This window comes from Sander lucioperca, chromosome 19, assembly GCF_008315115.2.
Source record: "Sander lucioperca isolate FBNREF2018 chromosome 19, SLUC_FBN_1.2, whole genome shotgun sequence".
NCBI classification, from domain to species: Eukaryota; Metazoa; Chordata; class Actinopteri; order Perciformes; family Percidae; genus Sander; species Sander lucioperca.
Window position 1 is genome coordinate 8,173,348 of NC_050191.1, and position 23,239 is coordinate 8,196,586.

Here is a 23,239-nt window from a genome sequence, read left to right on the forward strand (position 1 = left end):
TTTGTTCCTCTGCGGGATCCGTGCAGCCTGGTGAACCGGAAGTAACATTTTGAATGTTCGGCGCGTTTAATTTCGGCAGTTTTGTTGTGACAGTGAAAGAAAACGCAGGTAACGTTACATTTAATCATAATAACACCATGAAAAACAACTTCAATTGGACTGTTGTCACATAAGCATCAAATAATTTGATGTCAAAGCTAACTTTGCGGCTGAAGTTAATTTTAGCTTTCTTTACGTTAAGTTTGGTCACTAACGTTACTGTGTCTCCGTTGTCTAGCTAGCTAAATGTTCACTTAATATTGTTGGCAAACAAGTTATCCAACAGTTCATGTCTTTTTCAAATTTTAATTGCCACTAATTTTGCAGCTGCCAAACGTCGCCACTCTTCATTTTTCACAACGCCATTATGCCATCCTCCATTCCATTTTTGGCTTTTTATTGGCGTTTTACGTAGTCTTCGACAAATATAACTTTATACATAGCAGAAATTGGACATGAGACAGTAAAGATTTTAATTCGGCTTGTATCACATACATCAACAAATATCTTAGGCTACGTCTATAAAATATTAACTTTTAGAAATCAGATCATGTTAAATAGTAACTTACAAGCCTCACAATTAACGTTAGTAGCTCAGTATAGTTACATGTTATGTGTTTGGGTCAGTAGCTGTATCCCCGATTTGTGTTTTAGCCTGATAACTATCATGTTGTTTGTTTGCATTGCCAGAATGGCCTCCCCTCCCAAATGCATCAATGAGAGCGCATTCAAGACCCCTAAAAACGCCCGAGTGAAGAGCTTCGAAAGCAATGGAGGGACCCCAATCACAATCCCGGCTTCCCCTTTCATGAAGAAGTTGGGCTGTGGGACTGGAGTCAACGTTTACCTCATGAACAGGTTTGTAGTGTTCTGATTACCAAAATAAATTGGTTTACGCTTCACTCGCTGTGGAGATAGGTCTGGCAATACGATGCTTCACCTACCAATTTATCTCCTCACATCTACCCTGCCCTTAATCCTAGCCTAACATAATAATAAAGCTTAAAATATGTAAAGGTTAGGTTGCAGTTTTATCGTACAAATAGTTCACCATTTAATTTAAAATGTCTTGGCTCTTTGAAGTGGTTCACCATGGTCCCTTGATGTAGTCAAATTGAGTAACAGGACAGCTTCTGAAATGTACGTGAAAATAAGTTGCTTAGTGTATTGTGGATGCATACTGGATGACAGAGGAGACCCTAAACATCTATTAAAGATGATTAAATCATGACAAATGATGTTTGTGCTTTAATTAGCATGGCCCTATTAAAGTACCAAATGCATGGAGTTGCATGCATTAAAGTTAAAATCATTTAAGTTAAAATAGCTTTACAATGGCCTTGCAAATCCATCTTCCATATAAGATAACATTGTTCAGTACAATAGTAATGTTTCCTAAGCTACTGCATATTCATGTGTTCATGTCTGTGTATAAATAATATGTATGTGTTGTTGATCAAATTAATCCTAGAATGGGGAAGTTAAATGCTTCTCCCTGGGCTGTCAAGAAGATCAACAGCAAGTGTGAAACCAAACAGTTGGCGGTTTACCAGAAGCGCCTGAACGAGGAGGCGAAGGTCCTGAAAGGAATCAATCATCCAAACATTGTTGGTAAGACTTGACAGCAGTACAGTACATTCACTGTGATGTTACAATGTCCAGTGTAACAGACACATTACGTTCTGCAGAATATAAACACGTATGCGAATGACTTAATGCTTCTTTGTGTCACTAGCATCAATGTAAACTAGAGCTGGGCAATATATCGATATTATATCGATATCGTGATATGAGACTAGATATCGTCTTAGATTTTGGATATCGTAATATGGCATAAGTGTCTTTTCCTGGTTTTAAAGGCTGCATTACAGTAAAGTGATGTCATTTTCTGAACTTACCAGACTGTTGTAACTCTTCTATTATTTGCCTTTACCCACTTAGTCATTATATCCACATTACTGATGATTATTTATCAAAAATCTCATTGTGTAGATATTTTGTGAAAGCACCAATAGTCAACACTACAATATCGTTGCGGTATCGATATCGAGGTATTTGGTCAAAAATATCATGATCTTTGATTTTCTCCATATCGCCCAGCCCTAATGTAAACCACAGGAATACTTTTAGTATTTTTACAGACATTTTACACTTACAAAGATACAGATACAAACAGCAGAGTCACAGTTAATGATAACATTGATAGGCAATGACCTCACAATTTTTACTCCAAAGGAACTGCGAAAAAACTGGAATGCATTATTCATCATCAACTTATTTTTTATCTGTTTTCAAATTTTTTGAAACATGCAGGTAAACAAATTAATTCAAATTCACTTGCTAAAGATACAGGTCGAGTTGTATATGTGCAGTTTAGTGTCCCAAATTCCCCATACAATGTCCTTAATTAATTATGAACCTGCTAAACCACCTGTGCTACCTTAACCCTACCCCTAACCCTAACCTGTCTCAATTTGGGACACTAAACTGCACGTAAGCCGGTCGAGTGGACAAATGCATAAACGTTATAGACTTTTTCATGGCTTATTACAGCAGTCAGCTCATTTCAATTTCCCACCAAGCACATCAATCAAGTTTACGTCTTTATTGTGTTCTCTAATATTGTGTTATATTCTGCTTTGTTAATTCTGTGTCTTTCTTATCCCAACATCATAGGGTTTCGTGCCTTTGCCACAGCCAAAGATGGATCAAAATGTCTGGCGATGGAATACGGTGGAGAGCAGTCCCTTAATGACCTGATAGAGAAGAGGAAAGAGGATGGCCTGAAAGCTTTCCCTGCTGCCAACATAGAAAAAGTAGCGCTGCATGTTGCTCGTGGCCTTCAGGTAAACCTGGTATTAACATGTATCATATCTGGATTAACTTTACACCTGTGTCCCTGTATGCCCATGACATTTGAGTTCACATGACAGATTACTGCACACAGTAATCGCTCTTCTTGTAGTTGATACCACCTCCAGCTTGTTAATCATCCTCTAGCATCCTGGCAATTATTTTTTTTACTAAAGTTAGCACCCTAGGCCAAAGGTCAATGATCGATTTTATAATCGTTTCATCTGATCTGAGGCCGTATGTTTTGGACACTCGGGTGAAGAGAGGGGCAGAGCTGTCAACTGATCACCATCTGGTGGTGAGTTGGGTCAGAGGGTGGGGGAAGACTCTGGACAGACCTGGTAAACCCAAACGGGTAGTGCGGGTGAACTGGGAACGTCTGGAGGAGGCCCCTGTCCGACAGACTTTCAACTCACACCTCCGGCGGAGCTTTTCGTGCATCCCTGTGGAGGCTGGGGGCATTGAACCCGAGTGGACAATGTTCAAAGTTTCCATTGCTGAAGCTGCGGCGGGGAGCTGTGGTCTTAGGGTCTTAGGTGCCTCAAGGGGCGGCAACCCACGAACACCGTGGTGGACACCGGTGGTCAGGGAAGCCGTCCGACTGAAGAAGGAGTCTTTCTGGGATATGTTATCCCAGGGGACTCCGGAGGCAGTTGCAAGGTACCGAAGGGCCCGAAGGGCTGCAGCCTCTGCCGTGAAAGAGGCAAAGCAGCGGGTGTGGGAAAAGTTCGGAGAAGACATGGAGAAGGACTTTCGGTCGGCACCAAGGTGCTTCTGGAAAACCGTTCGCCACCTCAGGAGGGGGAAGCGGGGAACCATCCAAGCTGTGTACAGTAAGGATGGGACGCTGCTGACCTCAACTGAGGAGGTAATAGGGCGGTGGAAGGAGCACTTTGAGGAACTCCTAAATCCGACTAATACGCCCTCTATGGTAGAGGCAGAGCTGGAGGATGATGGGGGATTGTCGTCAATTTCCCTGGTGGAAGTTGCTGAGGTAGTTAAACAACTCCACAGTGGCAAAGCCCCAGGGATTGATGAGATCCGTCCAGAAATGCTTAAAGCTCTGGGTGTGGAGGGGTTGTCTTGGTTGACACGCCTCTTCAACATTGCGTGGAAGTCGGGGACGGTGCCTAAGGAGTGGCAGACCGGGGTGGTGGTTCCCCTTTTCAAAAAGGGGGACCAGAGGGTGTGTGCCAATTACAGGGGTATCACACTTCTCAGCCTCCCCGGTAAAGTCTACTCCAAGGTGCTGGAAAGGAGGGTTCGGTCGATAGTCGAACCTCAGGTTGAAGAGGAACAATGCGGATTCCGTCCTGGTCGTGGAACAACGGACCAGATCTTTACTCTCGCAAGGATCCTGGAGGGAGCCTGGGAGTATGCCCAACCGGTCTACATGTGCTTTGTGGATCTGGAGAAGGCGTATGACCGGGTCACCCGGGAGACACTGTGGGAGGTGCTGCGGGAGTACGGGGTGAGGGGGTCCCTTCTCAGGGCCATCCAATCTCTGTACGACCAAAGCGAGAGCTGTGTCCGGGTTCTCGGCAGTAAGTCGGACTCGTTTCAGGTGAGAGTTGGCCTCCGCCAGGGTTGCGCTTTGTCACCAATCCTGTTTGTAGTATTTATGGACAGGATATCGAGGCGTAGTCGGGGTGGAGAGGGGTTGCAGTTTGGTGAGCTGGGGATCTCATCGCTGCTTTTTGCAGATGATGTGGTCCTGATGGCATCGTCGGCCTGTGACCTTCAGCACTCACTGGATCGGTTCGCAGCCGAGTGTGAAGCGGCTGGGATGAGGATCAGCACCTCTAAATCTGAGGCCATGGTTCTCAGCAGGAAACCGATGGAGTGCCTTCTCCAGGTAGGGAATGAGTCTTTACCCCAAGTGAAGGAGTTCAAGTACCTTGGAGTCTTGTTCGCGAGTGAGGAACAATGGAGCGGGAGATTGGTCGGAGAATCGGCGCAGCGGGTGCGGTATTACACTCAATTTATCGCACCGTTGTGACGAAAAGAGAGCTGAGCCAGAAGGCAAAGCTCTCAATCTACCGGTCAGTTTTCGTTCCTACCCTCACCTATGGTCATGAAGGCTGGGTCATGACCGAAAGAACGAGATCCAGGGTACAAGCGGCCGAAATGGGTTTCCTCAGGAGGGTGGCTGGCGTCTCCCTTAGAGATAGGGTGAGAAGCTCAGTCATCCGTGAGGAGCTCGGAGTAGAGCCGCTGCTCCTTCGCGTCGAAAGGAGCCAGTTGAGGTGGTTCGGGCATCTGGTAAGGATGCCCCCTGGGCGCCTCCCTAGGGAGGTTTTCCAGGCACGTCCAGCTGGGAGGAGGCCTCGGGGAAGACCCAGGACTAGGTGGAGGGATTATATCTCCAACCTGGCCTGGGAACGCCTCGGGATCCCCCAGTCGGAGCTGGTTAATGTGGCTCGGGAAAGGGAAGTTTGGGGTCCCCTGCTGGAGCTGCTACCCCCGCGACCCGTTACCGGATAAGCGGAAGAAGAAGATGATGATGATGATGATGACTAAAGTTACTATCTAACCTGCCTGCAGTGGTGGAAGAAGTACTTTGATATTTTACTTAAGTAAAAGTAACAATACCCCAATGTAGAAATATCCTCAAGTCCTTTATTAAATATTTTACTTACGTAAAATAACAAAAGTATTAGCATCAAAATATATTTAAAGTCCAAAAGTAAAACAAGGCATTATGCAGAAAGATTCATTTCAAAATACTTTATATTCTGTTACTGAAATATTATTAATGCATTATTGTGTACATCACTTAGCATCCAATAAAGTCTCTTAACCGATAATATTACATCATCATTTATTTGTTGATTATAGTTTGTATTAATTAATCTGAATCTGCAAAGTAACTGAAGTTAGTGGAGTAAAAAGGACAATATTTGCCTCTGTAATGTAGTGGAGTATAAGTCAGCAGAATATATAAATCATGAAGTAAAGTACAAGTACCTAAAAAAAGTACAGTACTTGAGTAAATGTACTTTGTTACTTTCCACCACTGCCTACCTGCATGCGATCGTAGGTTGAACCCATGTGTAAATGTTTATTTGTGTTGAGGTTACCTGAGGAGTGTGGAGCTAATAAAATACTCTATGACTTTAATAAAATATTCATGGGAAACTGCACACAAACCCGCTCACATCAGTGGTTCATTCTTTTCCAAGTCATATTTGTTTCGTTTAAACATCAGCCATCTTTTTAATTTAATTTAAAAAATGCGGCTTCTTCAACAAAACAGACAGACATTGTTAAGCCTTTTGTTCACTCCACAGTATCTCCACAATGAGAAGAAGCTGCTGCATGGCGACATGAAGTCATGCAACGTTGTCATTAAGGGCGACTTTGAGACCGTCAAGATCTGCGATGTTGGTGTGTCTCTGCAGCTCGACGAGAACATGAAAGGTAATAATTGTGTTCATGTCATTGAGGATAAAAATCAACCGAGTAGCTTTGATGTGAAAATGCAGCACTCTGTACTGTATGGGTGGGGAGAGGGGTAGTGGGAGCTCCCACAGTGTTCACTGATTGCACACAATTTCAGGGACAACAAACCATATTTCCTAGGTCCTCAAAAGAATTAGAAATTGAGAAACCCTGTTGCTGTGTACATAGATGAACAGGAAAAATATGGCACTTGATTGTCTGCCTTTAGCTACATTTTTTTTTACAGCAGGTCACGGTCATATTGACAAAACACTATGGGCACTTGACCGACTAATTTCTCTACCTGGATTTTGTTAGTTTTCAGCCTTAAAGGGATGGTTCTGAGTAATTTCACCCTAAGGTCCTTTGCACCATTAACATTGGGCGAGTTAGCGCAATCAGCCGAATAGCTTAGTGCAGGCGCTAATGGAACCAAAAGTGTATCTCGTAAATTACCCCACTAATAATGCCCGGAATAGTACCAAACTTCTACAGTAGTACAAATAGGTTCTGTACTCATAAAACGAGGCATTGGAAAGTTTGTAAGTACACCAGGAGCTTATTTAAATAACACTTGCCTGATGGCTTCTACTTTCTGCTGCTAGCTGGCTCTCCGCTTCTCCTACATTAGTTGTAGCTCCTCCTTCAAAATTGATACACTCATCGTCGCATTCAATGCTAACCTCAAACTCTGCCATTTTGTTGATCTCTTCTGCTGTTTTCTTGCTCCTTCATGGCATTATTAGTGGGGTAATTTACGAGATACACTTTCGATTCCATTAGCGCCTGCACAAAGCCATTCGGTCTTTGGCTCGAGGTCATGGTGCAAACGACCCTAGGGTGAAATTACTCCGAACCATCCCTTTAAATAGTACATTTAGATTGAAAGTCAGACATGAGACAATCATCCAAATATGTTTACATGGTGTATATATCAGTACAAATACATCAAATGTAGAAACAGATATGATAGTATAATGTCATGGTAGGTATTAAATTATGATGGGCTAGTGAGTGCAAAGTACTGCGTGCACAAGTGGGATTAATCATGGATTAAAGCACAGAATTGGCAGAAAACACATTGGGTGGAAACAACTGTTTACAACAGCTAATTGGCTTTGTTTCTGTGCCCGGGCAGAAACATAGTCTTTAGTTTCTCATGCTTTAAATCTATTTGTACACATACATGTCCTCTGCCAGTGGAGGTTACTCCTAATTTGAGGTTAATTTAAACTAATTGCAAACTTCTGGTTCTTTGCTTTGTTGTTGCAATTGTAAAATGGCCCAGAACAACAGGATATTTGTGTTTTTAACATACAAATTGAATGTTTTTTATATAGATGAATGTAATTAAATTGTTATCCAGTCAAATTTGCATTTTATTAATGTTTTTCTTCTCTCTGTCCTTAGTGTCAGACCCAAAGGCGGAGTACATCGGCACAGAGCCGTGGAGACCGAAGGAAACTCTGGATGAGGAAGGGGAGATCACTGACAAGGCTGACATCTTCGCCTATGGTCTGACTCTGTGGGAGATGATGACGCTGGAGATGCCTCATCTGGAGATGCTCAAGGATGACGACGACGAGGAGGAGGAGGAGGATGATGAAGGTGAGACTCAGTGGCAGGAAGCCCTGAATTCCACACCATTTGTCCTCACTATCTGGCTGAATTGCGTTCTGTTTATGCTACAGCTCAGTTACAGTTCTGTTGTGGCTTCAATGTCAAATTCAAATTTCTAATTTTATATGACTACAACCTACAATACTATTACTTTTTATGACATACTATACTATGACTGTTTTAGCACGTTATTCAACATACAATAGTATGACTTCTTTTTACATACTATAACTTTTTTATCACATATTTTCGATATACTATACTATGACTTTTTTCGACATACTGTACTATGACTTTTAATGTCATAAAAAGTCATAGTATGATTTATTAAAATTTATGACATAGTATACTAGGATTTTTTTTATCACTTTTTTCAATATACTGCATTATGACTTTTTTTGACTTTCTTCGACGTACTATACTATTACTTTTATTAAAAAAATGTACATACTATGACTTTTTTTAACCTATACTTTTTGTTTTACTAGACTTTTTTTATCACGTTTTCTACATACTATACTATGACTTTTTTTATCTGTTTTTTTTTTTTTTTTTTTGACATACTATACTATGACTTTTTTATCATTTTTTTTTCAACAAACTACACTATGACTTTTTATACTATAGTATTACTTTTGTGACTTTTTTTGACATATACTATGAAATTTTTATCGCTTTTTCCAACATGCTATACTATGACTTTTTTATAAATTGTTTTGACATGCTATACTATGACCTTTTTTGACTTTTTTAGACATACAGTACTATAGTATGACTTTTTTTATAAAATCTTTTTGACAATATTACTTTTTATGACTTTTTTCGACATACTATGAACTTTTTTAAATCAGTTTTTCTACATACTATACTATGACTTTTTTGACATTTTCGACATACTATACATGACTTTTTTCGATATACTATACTTGACTTTTTTTGATATACTATACTTGACTTTTTTCGACATACTATACTATGACATTTTTATCGCTTTTTTCGAAATACATGACCGTTCTTAAACCTTTCTACCACCGATGTGTTGCCCTTTTGATGTATCTATGTATGTATGACCCTCCTGTTTTTAACTCTTATCATAGTATGAATTTGTTATCACTTTTTTAACATACTATATAGTATGACCTATTCCACATACTATACTATGACTTTTTTATCACTTTTTTTTAACATACTTAGTATGGCTTTTTTGACTTTTTTCGACACACTATGCTATTACTTTTTGACGTACTTACTATGACTTTTTTCAACGTACTATACAATGACTTTTTTAATCACTTTTTTCTACATACTATACTATGACTTTTAATCACTTTTTTTACATACTATACTAGACTTTTTTTAATCAGTTTTTTTTTTCAACCTACTACACTGACTTTTTCGACATACTATACTGACATTTTTATCAATTTCTTTGACATACTATGACTTTTTATGACTTTTTTCAACATACTATACTATGACCTTTTTTAACTTCTTTAGACATACAGTACTATAGTATGACTTTTATCAAATTTTTTTGACACTATTACTTTTTATGACTTTTTTCAACATACTATGAACTTTTTATTACTTATTTTTTAAAAACTATACTATGACTTTTGATTTTTTTCGACATTGTATACTATGACTTTTTTATCAAATTCTTCTGACATACTATAACTTTTTTTCCGACATGCTATATACTATGACTTGTTATCACTTTTTTCGACATTCTATGACTTTTGTTACTTTTTTCAACATATTATACTATGACTTTTGTATAATGATGGTGCAGTGGATATGACACATGCCTTTGGTGTGGGAGACCTGGGTTCAATTCCCACTGTGATACATCAACCAATGTGTCCCTGAGCAAGACACTTAACCTCTAGTTGCTCCAGAGGCGTGCAACCTCCGACATACAGTATATAACAATTGTAAGTCACTTTGAATAAAAGCGTCCACTAAATGACATGTAATGTAACATACTATGACACTTTTTTCGACATACTATAAACTATGACTTTTTTTATATATATTTTCAAAAAACTATACTATAACCTTTTTTCCGACATACAATGTATGACTTTTTATTAGTTCACTATGACTTTTATATTATATATATATTATGAGTTTTTATGACTTACTATATTATGACTTTTATTATGCCATAAAAAAGGTGATAGTATAGTTTAGAGTTTACATTGCTAAGGTGTCTTAAATTGGACTGCATGTAGCTCTAATAACAGATGGAGTATTTATGGAGCAGTGATTCCTAACCTGGGTGTCAGGACAAGAACAATCTGAGACAAAACCATCTGAGAAAGAGTTACCTTTTAAAAAAATCCTGTCTGCTTAGCCTGTGATAATGTGTTATTATGCATTCAAAGTTTGAGAACCATTGCCTTTAGAGCACTGCAGTTCGACAGCTTCTTATTGTCGATTTTCTGACATTACAAGCAGCTACATTCACACCAGTATTACTACTGAGTGTGTTAAAATGTTGAGTTTGTGTTCCAGAGGACTCAATGGAGGAGAGTTTTGACGAGGACGCTTACTACGAGAGGTTGGGGACGAGACCAGGGCTGGATGTCGAGACTCTGGGCAGCTCTTACCGGAGTATGGTGGAGCTTTTCTATCTTTGCACAGAGGAAGACCCCAAGAAGAGACCCTCAGCCGCCCAGATCCTCCAGGCTTTAGAGAGCAACGCCTCGCTGGATAAAATGCCCAGTGAGGTGATTGTTATCAACTGATTGTGAGGGGATACAAATCCAGACTATTTAATGACTGGGTAAAGTATCTTTTGTCAGGAATTTAAAGATATAGCAGACAATATAAACACAACCTGAATCCTGTGCCAGTGTATCCGTTTTACTAGTTTGGGATTTTGTTTCTCTCTAATTTAGAAGCTCCAGGAAATGTAAATGTTGAGGATCCAGCTTAGACGTAGAAACACGTCAGTCACTGTAATCTCTTTACCATCCATGTATGCTGACACTTTCACTAGTACATTTGTCTGTCATTTATTTGTATTTTGTCTTTGCTATACAGTATTTTCCTTCCTTTCTTTCCATATATGTAAACTATTCCTTCAGTGTAAATGTTTTTGCTTTTCTTCTTACGGTTTCTTTCTGCACTTCTGTAAACTTAAATATTTGATGAAATTCGTGTTGTCCTGATATTTTACCTTGCATATATTCACTGATGTATCAGTAGCTATGGTGTAATTGTTTAAAAGGTTTAGTGGTAAGATTTTACTACAGCAGTGGTTAACAAGAATCTTTCTGTTAGAGCTTAAGTGCAATTAGATTGTTGTAATTAAAATATGCTTAATTGATCTTAAGTCTTAAATATAAACATTCTATTAAGTGAACTGTTGTGTACAGTCAGTACAGAAAAGAAACAAGTTTAAGATCATAAAACACAGTGAAATGTTTATTGAATGTATTTACAAAGTAGAATGCCCTTAGAACAATAATGGCTCTTTCAACAGGTCTATAAACATTTTCCTTCAAAAAATATAAAACTGGTAGCTTGGGTAGGAAAAAAAATCATCTTAACATATCAAAATGGAAGCTTCTATTTTTCTTTCATGCAAAAATGGTAAATATTCTCATTCATTGCAGTTACAAGCTCCTTGTTAAGCAGAATATAAACATCGAGTCAAAAGCTCTGCCAATATACACACACACAACATTCAACAGTAAATTAGGCAGGACTGGATATAAATACTGAGTGATAACGGGTGTATCGGGAACCTTTAAAAACTCTACACACACTCTTCAATACAAATTAAAGCAGAGTCAACATTATAAAACTGAACAGTTGTTGCTTTGCATATATGAAAGACAATTTGAACAAGTGCCTGAAGAGCTGTTAATGATACTTACAAATCAACATCAGTTAAAACTGTTTTGCATCTTTAATCTACACATTTACTTCATGCTATGAAGTTGTAAACCAGGAATGTTGGTGTGTTGGAGTACTTTGTTGCAAACAGTTTTCCGTCAGGTGTTGGGTCAGAGAAGGCGATTTCTTCCTTGGTTAGATGGCTGCCGTACGTAAAGGTGCTCCTAAAAAAAACAAACAAAAAAAACAGGAAGATATAATTATTGAGAGAAGAGGAAGGAATAATACTAGCTCTACCCTTTTCCCACATTCTGCAGTATTTATGGCTATGCTGTAGTAGAGACCTTGCCATTGCAAAGTTTAGGGAATTTACTGCATTTTTTTAAAAGACAAAATGTTTAAAGAATAAGGACCAATTTTTAGAAGGTTTTAGCTAATTTACATTAGGTAAACATCCCACCTCCAAAACAAGAGAACCACAGAGGCTTCTCTAAACATTGCAAAAAAGGACCCCCAAAAAGTATCAAAGTGTTGAAAAAAAGTTTGGTGCCACTACCTATTAGTTATATACAACAGTAAATGGAAGTTTAAATAAGGACATTTATTTATTTTATTGGTTTATTCGATAGGGACCGTACATATTTATGAACATTGTTGTATAAAAAACACCATGTAAATATGCCAGAATTAGTAAAAAATGACTACTTTTCATCTGCAGTCCCTAGGCAGGTAACATAGGACTAACAGACAGCCAGCAGTCATACAGCACTCATTCACTATACATTAAAAAGGTACACATAATGGTGACATATACATTGACAAAACAAAAATACATGACAAAGAAATGATTCATCCACTGCTATACGGCATTCAATGTTAACAGTGGAAATGTGTGACAGTTAAAAGTGAGTGCATCTCTGGTTTTCTAGGAGCCACTGTTTAAAGTGAGTTTTAAAGATGTTGAATGTAGGACACTCTCTTATTGGGAGGGGCAAGCCATTCCAGAGTTTACCTCCTATTATTGACATTACGTTTTGTCCAAAAGCGGTGCGTCTAAATAGTATCACACAGTCCCCTTTTACAGAGGCCCATGTACTACCTCCGAGGGGGGGCAAGATTATGTAGCACTTTATATACCAAACAAGCATACTTAAACAAGCTTAAAAATGTATGTCTCTTTAAGATATCGCAATGGTGATATGACAATGCCTTTTTATCAAAAGTTTTTATGGCTTTCTTAAATAGAGATTCAATGTGTTTAAGAGTAGTTATGCTAGTTAATGACCAGTTAGTAAAACAATACTCAATATGTGAAAAGATCATAGTATATAAGAACATCTTGGCAGCTTTGGTGTCAAGAAATGGCCTAACTTGTTTAAAATTCTGCAAATTGAATTGAATAAGTGTTTCAGAAACTCACTGGTAATTGATCTGATTACACATTTGTAAAAACTATTAGTTTATTTCTGTAGCTTTGGCCATCAGTTTTATTGGTTAAGTGTTAAGATCTTGGAAGACAGCAATGTCCCAAAGAATCATCCTAAGGTGCAACATAGGTTAGTTAAATGTATTTAGAATAGAAAACGAATAAACCGGGAACCGGTTACCCAGTCTGTCTATTGTAAACACCTCCTACGACCACATGGTTCAGCTTTGATTTTACACATGGTCTTCCTCTGTAATGGTGGTTTGTTAGTGACATTTTATGTGCGTTCTTTTTGTCTTTTCCTCAAAAGTACAGTGTTATGACTGGATCTATGAAAAATGGGTGGGAGAGGGGAATGTGAAAAAGCAAGTTGTCACTTCCTGTTTTGAACAACATCATCTTTACTTGTGAGCTGAACTTTATAAGTTTAGAAATGACCACAAAGCCACGTTAACATAAAAAAAACAGTTGTTGATGTAATAGCTAAACTGAGTATGAGTATGAGTGTGTGTGTATATATATATATATTTTTTTTTATTTATTTATTTATTTATTTATTTATTAAGACAATGAGATTTTTTTTTTTGTTGAGTGTGACTTTGTACCTGACGGTGTCCAGCATGCGTGTTGCGATGCCCTGTCGCCGGGCCAGACTGAAGACCCAGATCCGACTGATCCCACACACAGCTTGTTCTGGGACAGTGGAGCAGCACCAGGCTCGGTGTCGCTCCATGAAGTCGTCCTTTGTCATGTCTTTGTGTCGGTCCGGCTGCTCGAGCACTCTGTAAGCCTGCAGGGACAAAAAAGTGGAACATCGTCGACAAAAAGGCACTGAACAAGCGCAATTTACTGTCAAGTGTTTATGTTAGTGCTGTCAGTTAAACGCGTTAACGCAAACCCATTTTAACGGCGTAAATTTTATTTATCGCGAGATTAACGTTCTTTTTGGCCTAGCAAACTTTGTAGTTTTTTTTCCCACATGCTGTTGCAACAACTAGTAACGTTAGAAAAACTACAATACCACACCGGATCTAGCTAGACCGGAAACAAAACAACAGGCACGCCGCACACACTTGTTTGGGCTTGCGAGTCGGCCAAAGAGTAGTGGATGGCGAGCGCGAGACGCCGAAATGGATGCCAATAAGATTCTGAATGGAAAGTTTACTTTTAAAAAGTTGCCAAATGGTTCCATTGACAAAACCAAAGTGATCTGTGTTTTGTCGTTGTGAACTGAGCTATCATCGCAGCACGTCCAGTCTGAAATACCACTTGAAGACCAAGCACACAGCTGATGCGAATTCTCCGCCCCCTCGTCAAAGCCAGGCGACAAAAGCCCAAAGCAAGCCGATCCACTTTTCCATGTTGATAAGAGCATTAAAATGAGAAAAAAAAAATAATTGGACAAAAAGAAATCTAGGGACATAGATAAAAATGTGCGATTAATTGTGATTAATTGCGAGTTAACTATGGCATTAACGCGATTAAATCACAATTAAATATTTTAAATCGTTTGACAGCACTAGTTTATGTATACAAGTCACAACACCTACGAGCCCAAGTGACATAAGCTGACAATCCATGGAGGGGAAATAGGCTTGTTTAAGTTCCCTGTATAAATAGGATGCAAAGGAGAAACAACATGCATGGCACTGCATCAATGCTTTTTCTGCTTTTGTTTTGGAGTTTTTATCCAGGAAATTGGTTGGTTGAAGCTGCCACCCATGCAAACTCCCAATACAAAATAAACAGAACTGTTTTTTGGACTACATCTGCAACTTGAGCCGTTTGCATCAACTTTTCCTGCTTGTAAAATCACAGGTTCTCTTTTTTTTTAATGCAACTTGAAGGACATGCTACAGCAAAGCAGACGAATGATGTGATCGATGTATCGACTTCACCTGCTAAAAAGATATATACATAAATATATAATAACTTGCATGCAGTTGTTGTAAAGTAGAGAAAACAGTTGACCCTAACAACATCATGTCTACGAAGACAGGGGTTCCTAACCAGGGGGCTCGTTAGAAAGTAAACGAAAGACATTTCTGCTACAATTTTTTTTAATGTTTTTATAATTTTTCTTTAAATTGTGTTTTGTTTTTCTTCTTGTCAATTATTGGACTTTTTGGTTGAACTAGTCACAACCTGTAGACATTGCTTGTTTTAAGAGGCCATGTTGCAAAAAGATCAGAAATGGCGACATGAGGTCTTGATGGACAAACACCAACAACAACAAAAATAGAATGCGACTGAATCGCCCACGCACACATGCCAGCATAACCACACACTTCCCCAGCCCTACCTGGCGTATGGGCTCAGCGACGAGGCAGCCCACCACCATGCGATCCGTGTTGATGAACAGGTAGGTCTTGGCCTGTGTGGGTCTGCTCAGAGTCACTTGCTGGAAGCCCAACTCGTTGTCCGCGACGCGCCGCACGTCCTCAGCCTGAAAACAAACGCACATCATGAGGAAGACATTCACACCAATTTTTACAGACTAAAGTGGAGACATACGTTCACTGTGAGAGAGGAGCTTAAGTGTAAAGCCACACCTTTTTAATGGCATATTTGGGATCATCTGGCATGACGAGGAGGATTTTTCCATCCCAGAACTCGGCCACCACGCGCTCTTTCTTCCAGCCCTGGAAGGACAACAGAGAGCAGAAGAAGCTGCAGTTACAAGCCCAACGACTCGCAACAAACTCACCTCCCCATGAAACAAACTTATGCCCGCAGCATTGGCAGAAGATCTTTGCAAAATACCAAACTACTTCAAATTAAACCATGTCACTTCATCATTTCAGTGGCAAAAAAGGGAAAAAGACGGAAGGCACAGTAAGTAGTACAAGTTAGGTAAGGAGGTAGTCAATAATGATAGTGCTGTTAAATCAGGACGATTAAAGAACTACTCAAACGTCACATGGTTTCATAAATTGATCATCTGTACACTTTCTACACGTAGGTGTCTCCATACTAGAGAGTTCAGAGAGATTGAAGGAACGGTGTTTTACCACAAATTTGATGGATTCAAGGAAGCGCTGGTGGAACTGGTTGTGTTGGAAATGGTCCTCTGGGTTGTCTGCGCTGTAAACCATCCCACAGGAGCCGCACGTCATCGCTCCAAACTGCTTCTGACCGGCGTCCTGATCGGGAAGATACAGAGAAAAACTAAAGTCAAAACACACAGAAAGATAAACACACACAAGTGACCTACTCATTTCTAATCTCCCTCCTTCCGACATACTTCTTTTTTGCACATGCTGTAGTTGGCATTAAAATCCTAGTAAGATGCAATATTGACAGGCAAAATGTACAAGCTTCAATCCAAAACATCTGTATCAGTCTTCGAAAATATATTCTGGGTCCACTGATACACGCAAGCCTCAAATTTGTACCAAAATCTAGTGCTCCACCCGGCACACCTGAGAACATAAACGTTAACGTACGATGATGAGCTGGTCGTCATCCTGCTTCTCTTTTCTCCTGCGAACAGGTCGCTCTTTGACTGCAGAAGTAGTCTGTAGTAGTGATGGTATCGGGCCAGAGGGGGTGCTGCAGGACACCGGCAGCTGCAAGGCGGCATTCTTTAACCTACAACAAATAACAGAACATACTGTAGTGTTAAGCGCCATTCATGCTTCGCACGTCACTCGCCCGTGGCTTGGTAGCGTTGCCAGAAATCACGCTTGAGCGGGTTAACACAAAGTGACAGAAGTAATCAAATACACAAAAGTTATTTATATTAACTCGGGAAAAAAGTAAGAGGGAGAGAATTAGCAGCATCTTCACACCAGCGCTATCTTAGAGTCTGTTTCCAATTGTAAATCTTCTCACATTGCTCTTGCTTCACATGTCCCTGCTGCTTTTGTCTTTACTGAAGAGTTAACATGTAGGAAGAAATGTTTCCATCCTCTTTAGTCAGAACCTCACAGTTTTATCTTTTTATATGCTGGAAATACAGTGCTAACTTCCCAATTTGTTTTGTCGAGAGAAATCTCTCGCTCTAACTGTTGACATGTTGACGACTAAACTGAGTGTCTCACCTCTTGGAGGCAGAGCCAAAGATGGGATACACCGCTGCAGAGTCTGTGGAGAAAAAAAAAATCTTTCAAATAAAGCTTAAAAAAGAGGGATATTTGAAAACGTTTGGAACAGCAAAACAAAATGAGTGGACTGGATAAAGCCAATTTGATTTGTGCTAGTCAGCGTTTCAGTGAAGTGGAAGAAGCTACTGAACTGGGATGCTGGAACATTTAACACAGAGTGTGTGTGTGTGTGTGTGTGTGTGTGTGTGTGTGTGTGTGTGTGTGTGTGTGTGTGTACCTGTGGGTGGGCTGGCAGCAGCACTGGTGGGACTTATGTCACTCAGGTAAAACATGGGCTCAGAGCCAATATCCTGGAAGAAGTAGAGTTCAAAATATGAGCGACAGAAATTCAGATCTAGAAAATTAAGGTTTGCTAAATAATTGGGGGTCAACATATTCAGCCACAAATGTCTAGGGACGATTAAGAGTAAAGTAATGCTTTGGTAAACTGAAGATAGATGATCACATTTCAAAAACATATTAAAGACCAGTTGAAACCCTAGCTATGAACATGTGTGTGTACTTCTGCTGTACCGGAGAACTGAGGGATCCAGCTGTGGATGCAGGACTGGCTGTTGGAGTCCTTGACAACACAATCTTCAGCTCCTTGGTGAGCCCATACTTCTCCGACAACATTTTAGGAGAGCTGCAGGAAGAAGAAGAAGGTTATTGACGACCTGGAACAACGAACAATTCCTCCACACACCAAAGTTTAGTTACAAATTCGTGCACAGGACACCCAAATTAAATCTCATCTTTTGTCTCTTAAAACGTCCAGAAATGTGTCACGTAACGTTAAGTTTCGTTCTAAAGGTTGGAACAATTCCTTCTCTCAAATTCAGAGGCGGCTAAACTTTTATACAGTAAAGCACCTGAATGGCTGTGGAGTTTCAGGCTGTTCATTATCAGAGTCCATCAAGTCTGCTGCGTCCATCCAGTCCGACAGATCAAACTTTGTTCTGTGCTTGGTGCTCGGCTGCGTCTCTGCCACATCGGCCGGCTGGACAGCAGTCTGCAGGCAACAACCACAACAAAATAACATCAACTTTAAAATAACATGACAACGATGGTTGTTCAAGTTAATTAAAAAGGTGCGCTAAGTGATGTTGGGTGACGTCACTTCTTGTTGACGTTCAAAGTATTGTCAAACAAAACGGAGGCTAGCTCGCCCCTCCCTCCTCCTCATCCCGTCCCCTCCCTTCCGCGCACTAACCCCCACCCCAAAATCCTTCTTGTCGGTTATTGGCTGGAACACGGTTTGTTACGTTTAGTGGTGCAGGTTGGCCAGTTTGTTTTTGTTGCTGTTTGTGGAGCCTGGGCTGTCGACAGAGACCACGTGTTCAGGGGACAGGCAGCTAGCGCATAGTGAGGAGTAGGCATGCACGATTAATCGTTATAAAATCGCGATCTCGATTCACCCTGTTCACGATTTCATTTTTAAATAACTTAGATTTTTTATTTTTATGACTTCGATTCTCATTTAATTTTACGAGCCGACTGCATCACAAACGCTACTACTTTCTTCTGTGAGTTTTAAACATGGACTGTATGAAAAAGGTTTTAAAGCGCTCCCAAGCGCTGCATTGCTCTCCCTTCTCTTCATTGAAGCCTCTATGTTTACAGGCTTGTGGTGATGCGCAATGTGCTATAGGTGCCAAAAAAAAAAATCTGTTTGGTACTGCCAATTTGTTTTGTTTTGTCATGGTTCATGTGTGCAATAAACATTACACATCATGAGAAAGAAATCGTGGCAGAGAATCGTGATATCAATTCTAAGCTAAAAGAAAATCATGATTCATATTTTTCCCCGAATCGTGCAGGCCTAGTGAGGAGATGTTTGCTGTATGTGACAAAAAATGTTGTAGCCTAAAAAAATGCGTGACATCGCTTAGAGCACCTTTAACAGTAGGTCCCCCACCCCCCCCACCCCCGAGGACCCCTTAAACTCCACCTCTGGGCTGCAGAGTATAAACACATAGAATGGCTCCCCTCACCGCTTCAGGATGTGTCTGCGGTTGGTTCACCACCGGAACAGTTGGCTTTGGTTTCTCACTCTTTGTCTGCGGCGGGACAGCTTTGCGTTTTACTAAAGCTGGCCTGGTTGAGGATTTGGGGGCAGATTTCTTGTACATGGATGTAGGTTTCTTCCCTGTCCCGAAGAAAGCAGCTCCCACAAAGATCTTTGGTTTGGGCTTCAGGCTGCTGAAAGTGATGGTGATTGCTTTCTTGGCCTCGGCCGGCTTAATGCTGCTGGCGGGAGCAGCAGTTGTAGTGGCCGCGGGTTTAGCAGCAACACTGTTGAAAAATGCAAACGCCTATGATGTCCAAGAAACTAGAACATGGTGTTAGAACGTCGCAGAAGTACAAACAAAACAGCTGTGACAACCAACCAACCTGCTGTTGAGTTTGGGCAACAGGATCATCTTTGAAGATGTTGCATTGGTTTTGGCACCCGTCTTCCCCGCGTTGCCAGATCCTGCAGCTACCTTTCTCTTCTTACTGCCTCCTTTAACATTCCTCTTGTTCTTCTTTTTCTCCTGGGAAGGAGGGGAGGGAAGAGGACGAGGAGGCAGCGACTCCTTTATCACCTTCCTCTCCAGTGGAGTGAGATAGATGGACTTCTTCTGGCCATAGAAGGAGCTGGTAACCATGGAAGGTTCGAATGGAGATGTAGGAGGGGATTTGACCGGAGAGCCTTAAAAAAAAAAAAAAAAAAAAAAACATATGTGAGAGAAAGTATGTGGGAAAAAGGAGGAAGAAGAGTCATTGGTCAACATGTCCTTACTCTACTAATTCAATCCATTGTTTCAGACTTAAAAGCCAAATCTGCTGACCCAAAATGACTAGCTAAACTACGTGTGTCAAACTCAAGGCCCGCGGGCCAAATCCGGCCTCTCGCAGATATGATCCAGCCCGCATATCAATTTACGGTCACAATACATTTTGGCCCGCCTAGTTTTTGTCACTTTTTCCGATGTTTTTGGGCGCTTTTTTTCTATGATGGCTGAGGAACTTTTTCCGGACTTCTTTACGACTTTATGTCGACCAAACTGTAAGCGAGAAGACTATATGACACATGCAATAAGACAGTCAAAGATATTTGACTTTTTCGATGAAATAAAAGCATGTCAATGAACTCTACATGTCTGGCCCTTGATGTGATTCATATTGTCCAGTGTGGCCCTTAGTGAAGTTGAGTTTGACAGCCCTGACCTAAACCATTCATTTCACCAGTCCACCCTACCTTCTGCTCTACGTGGGGATTTCTGTGGGGAGGGACGGTTCTCCTTGAGCAGACGACCGACTGGCTTCTTCTTGGTCGGGGACTGTTGAGGCTTCCTGGGGGATCTCCTCTTCACAGGGGACACCTCCTCCCTCCCTCTGTTCGTTAAAGTAACATAAGATAAGTCACAGTGAGACATGACAAAACAGCAAGTGCTACAGATCCAACACAGCTTTCACCATGTTTCCCCAGATGAAAACCTCTTTAGATTTGAATAAAGTCCCATGTAATTTGTAGTAAAAAAAAAATTGTGAAAACCAACAAAAAAACAGCATAGAGCCATAGACGGTGATGCAAATATTAAACCAAATTAAACCAGAAATGTCTATGCCAGTATACTTCTAATGGAAATATGAATCAAGGAAAATGACAGAATTCAAATATGAATAAACAACTGTTTACTGTTGCTGGGACTGAGAAGTATTGAAGATTTGTCCTTACTAGCGTGTCGATGTGATACCAGAGGTTTGGTCCCATTATCAAAGCGATATTTCATTTAACAAACAAAAAAGCCACACACAAGAACAGGCAGCTGTAGAAAAAGTTGCTTAGCGCTGGCTAAAATGTCTGAATTTGGCAAACTTTTGACTTAAATCAGGTACAACTACCAGAATGAAGTAAACCAAATTACATATCTGACTAATTATTCAAACCAGATTTCGGACATTGATACCTAGCCCTATTTGTTTCACCTGAATGTATTGATGTACCACAAGGACAGTACATTTTGAGAGTATAATAGCCAGTCAACCATTTTTAAAATGCTTAAACCCAATGTGTTCACAACTCACCTGTCAGAGTCCAGAGAGGAGAGCTTCCTCTTCCTGGTAGTAGTGGGAATCATTTTCACAAACCTCACCTACCTACACACACACACACACACACACACACACACACACACACACACACACACACGCATTAGCAGGTCTTCCATGTTAACTTAGAATATCACTACTTACTCAGACAGCTCCACTTTAAAAAAGGGGGGAAGCATTTACCCGGAGATATTTGTAATTTCACAACTTACATGTAGTAATACCGAATGTTAGGGCTGGACAATATATCAATATTATATCGATATTGTGATATGAGACTAGATATCGTCTTAGATTTTGGATATCATAATATGGCTTAAGTGTTGTCTTTTCCTGGTTTTAAAGGCTGCATTACAGTAAAGTGATGTCATTTTCTGTTACCAGACTGTTCTAGCTCTTCTATTATTTTTACCTTTACCCACTTAGTCATTATATCTACATTACTGAAGATTATTTATCTAAAATCTCATTGTGAAGATATTTTGTTAAAGCACCAACTGTCAACCCTATAATATAGCCACAATATCAACATCGAGGTATTAGGATAAGAATATCGTGATATCGGATTTTCTCCATATCGCCCAGCCCTACTGAATGTGCAGGAAAATAAAGAGATAGTTCAAGCTAGATGGATTAAGTATAAACTATTATAATTAATATCCATTTTTAAAATCACTGGGCCCTAGCCAGGATACTCCACGTTTAGAAACAAAAAAAACAGAGATAGACAAAAGGTAGACAAGTGCAATTAAGGGTTGCAACACGTTTTGTTCAAGAATGTTACTTTTGGAGAGAAAAATATAATTTGTTAAAATACAAGTTTGATATCTTATGAAAGTGTTTTCTTTAAACAATAACAGCCGCCCTACGCAGTTCCACAAAACGTCCTGGGGGTCGTAGGAAAAAGTCGAACTGCAATGCATCTTTCTGTAATCTTTGTGTTTGATGTTAAATGACCAGATTTTTAACAGAAGTTTGGCGTGACTGTCTGAATACCAGTGCAAGGAGAGTATGGAGGCCACCCCGGTCAACTAATGTTACACAGAGGTTATTGTAGCTTGATTTGGATATTGGTCTGCGTTCTCAATTTACCGTCTCGCCTGAAACGACAACGAATTTCATCTCGTTTGTGCACAAATGTGAATGTATTTCAACATGAACGTAATGTTAGCTTAGCGTTAGATGTTAGCTATTGCAGCGCTTATTTAACAGCTAAAATGGAGATGAATGGATAATTGGCGGGATGATTAGCTTGTACAAAAAAGGCGACTGCCTCAATACAAACTAGCTAACGTGTCGATATATACATCATATTTTACCTGTTTGTTTCCATGTTTATCTGTGTTTTAAACCTTATAAATCTAAACACCAGACACTTGTTTAACGGGTCGCTTCTTAATATAACGTTACTTTTACCTTAACCTTAACGCCTTTTAGGAGAGAAAGACGCAGTGTATCAAACACCTAAAACACAACTATGAACCACATATAATGTTTCTTACCGAACACGGTTCTGTTGTACTACATAAAACAATAAATGTCGGTATAAAGTTTGAGTCGCTGCTTCTTCTGCCCGCGTTTCTTCTCTGTGTTTTGAAGTGCGCGCCAGACTCTAAAAAAATTGCACAACCAGACCGAACAGGAAACGGAAACACCATCATTTCTTAATCAAGTTACCACAGTCAGAGCGTAGAGGAGGGACTTCTGGCCCTTGCCTTCAAAATAAAAGATAATTTTTCTTCCTCTTTGACGTTCGCTGGCGGCGGCAAACAACGATTTGGTGCTGGCGGTAATGGAGTGTGGATCAAAATATCTAATATGTACAATATTA

At 40.0% G+C, this 23,239-nt stretch overlaps 2 protein-coding genes across 3 annotated transcripts; one reads left to right on the forward strand and one right to left on the reverse strand.

The window, feature by feature from the left end:
* Window positions 1-11,114, forward strand: pbk (PDZ binding kinase). 2 transcript variants are annotated; one of them, XM_031322385.1, is made up of 7 exons: window positions 1-108; window positions 730-897; window positions 1,511-1,650; window positions 2,716-2,885; window positions 6,183-6,312; window positions 7,744-7,941; window positions 10,471-11,114. In XM_031322385.1, exons 2-7 carry the CDS (start codon window positions 731-733, stop codon window positions 10,701-10,703), a joined length of 1,038 nt encoding a protein of 345 aa, XP_031178245.1. In that variant the 5' UTR covers window positions 1-108; window position 730; the 3' UTR covers window positions 10,704-11,114. The 2 variants fall into 2 exon arrangements, with proteins under 2 accessions (XP_031178245.1, XP_031178247.1); XM_031322387.1 differs by having other exon boundaries at window positions 7,744-7,936; window positions 10,469-11,114.
* A 243-nt stretch (window positions 11,115-11,357) lies between these two features.
* Window positions 11,358-23,067, reverse strand: esco2 (establishment of sister chromatid cohesion N-acetyltransferase 2). Its single transcript, XM_031322356.1, has 15 exons — window positions 22,911-23,067; window positions 21,385-21,452; window positions 20,555-20,691; window positions 19,705-20,005; window positions 19,305-19,605; window positions 18,183-18,322; window positions 17,845-17,956; window positions 17,549-17,621; window positions 17,269-17,311; window positions 16,672-16,816; window positions 16,237-16,368; window positions 15,778-15,867; window positions 15,528-15,671; window positions 13,831-14,015; window positions 11,358-12,023 (listed from the first exon to the last, which is right to left on the reverse strand). Exons 1-15 carry the CDS (start codon window positions 23,064-23,066, stop codon window positions 11,891-11,893), a joined length of 2,160 nt encoding a protein of 719 aa, XP_031178216.1. The 5' UTR covers window position 23,067; the 3' UTR covers window positions 11,358-11,890.
* Window positions 23,068-23,239: the final 172 nt, after the last annotated feature.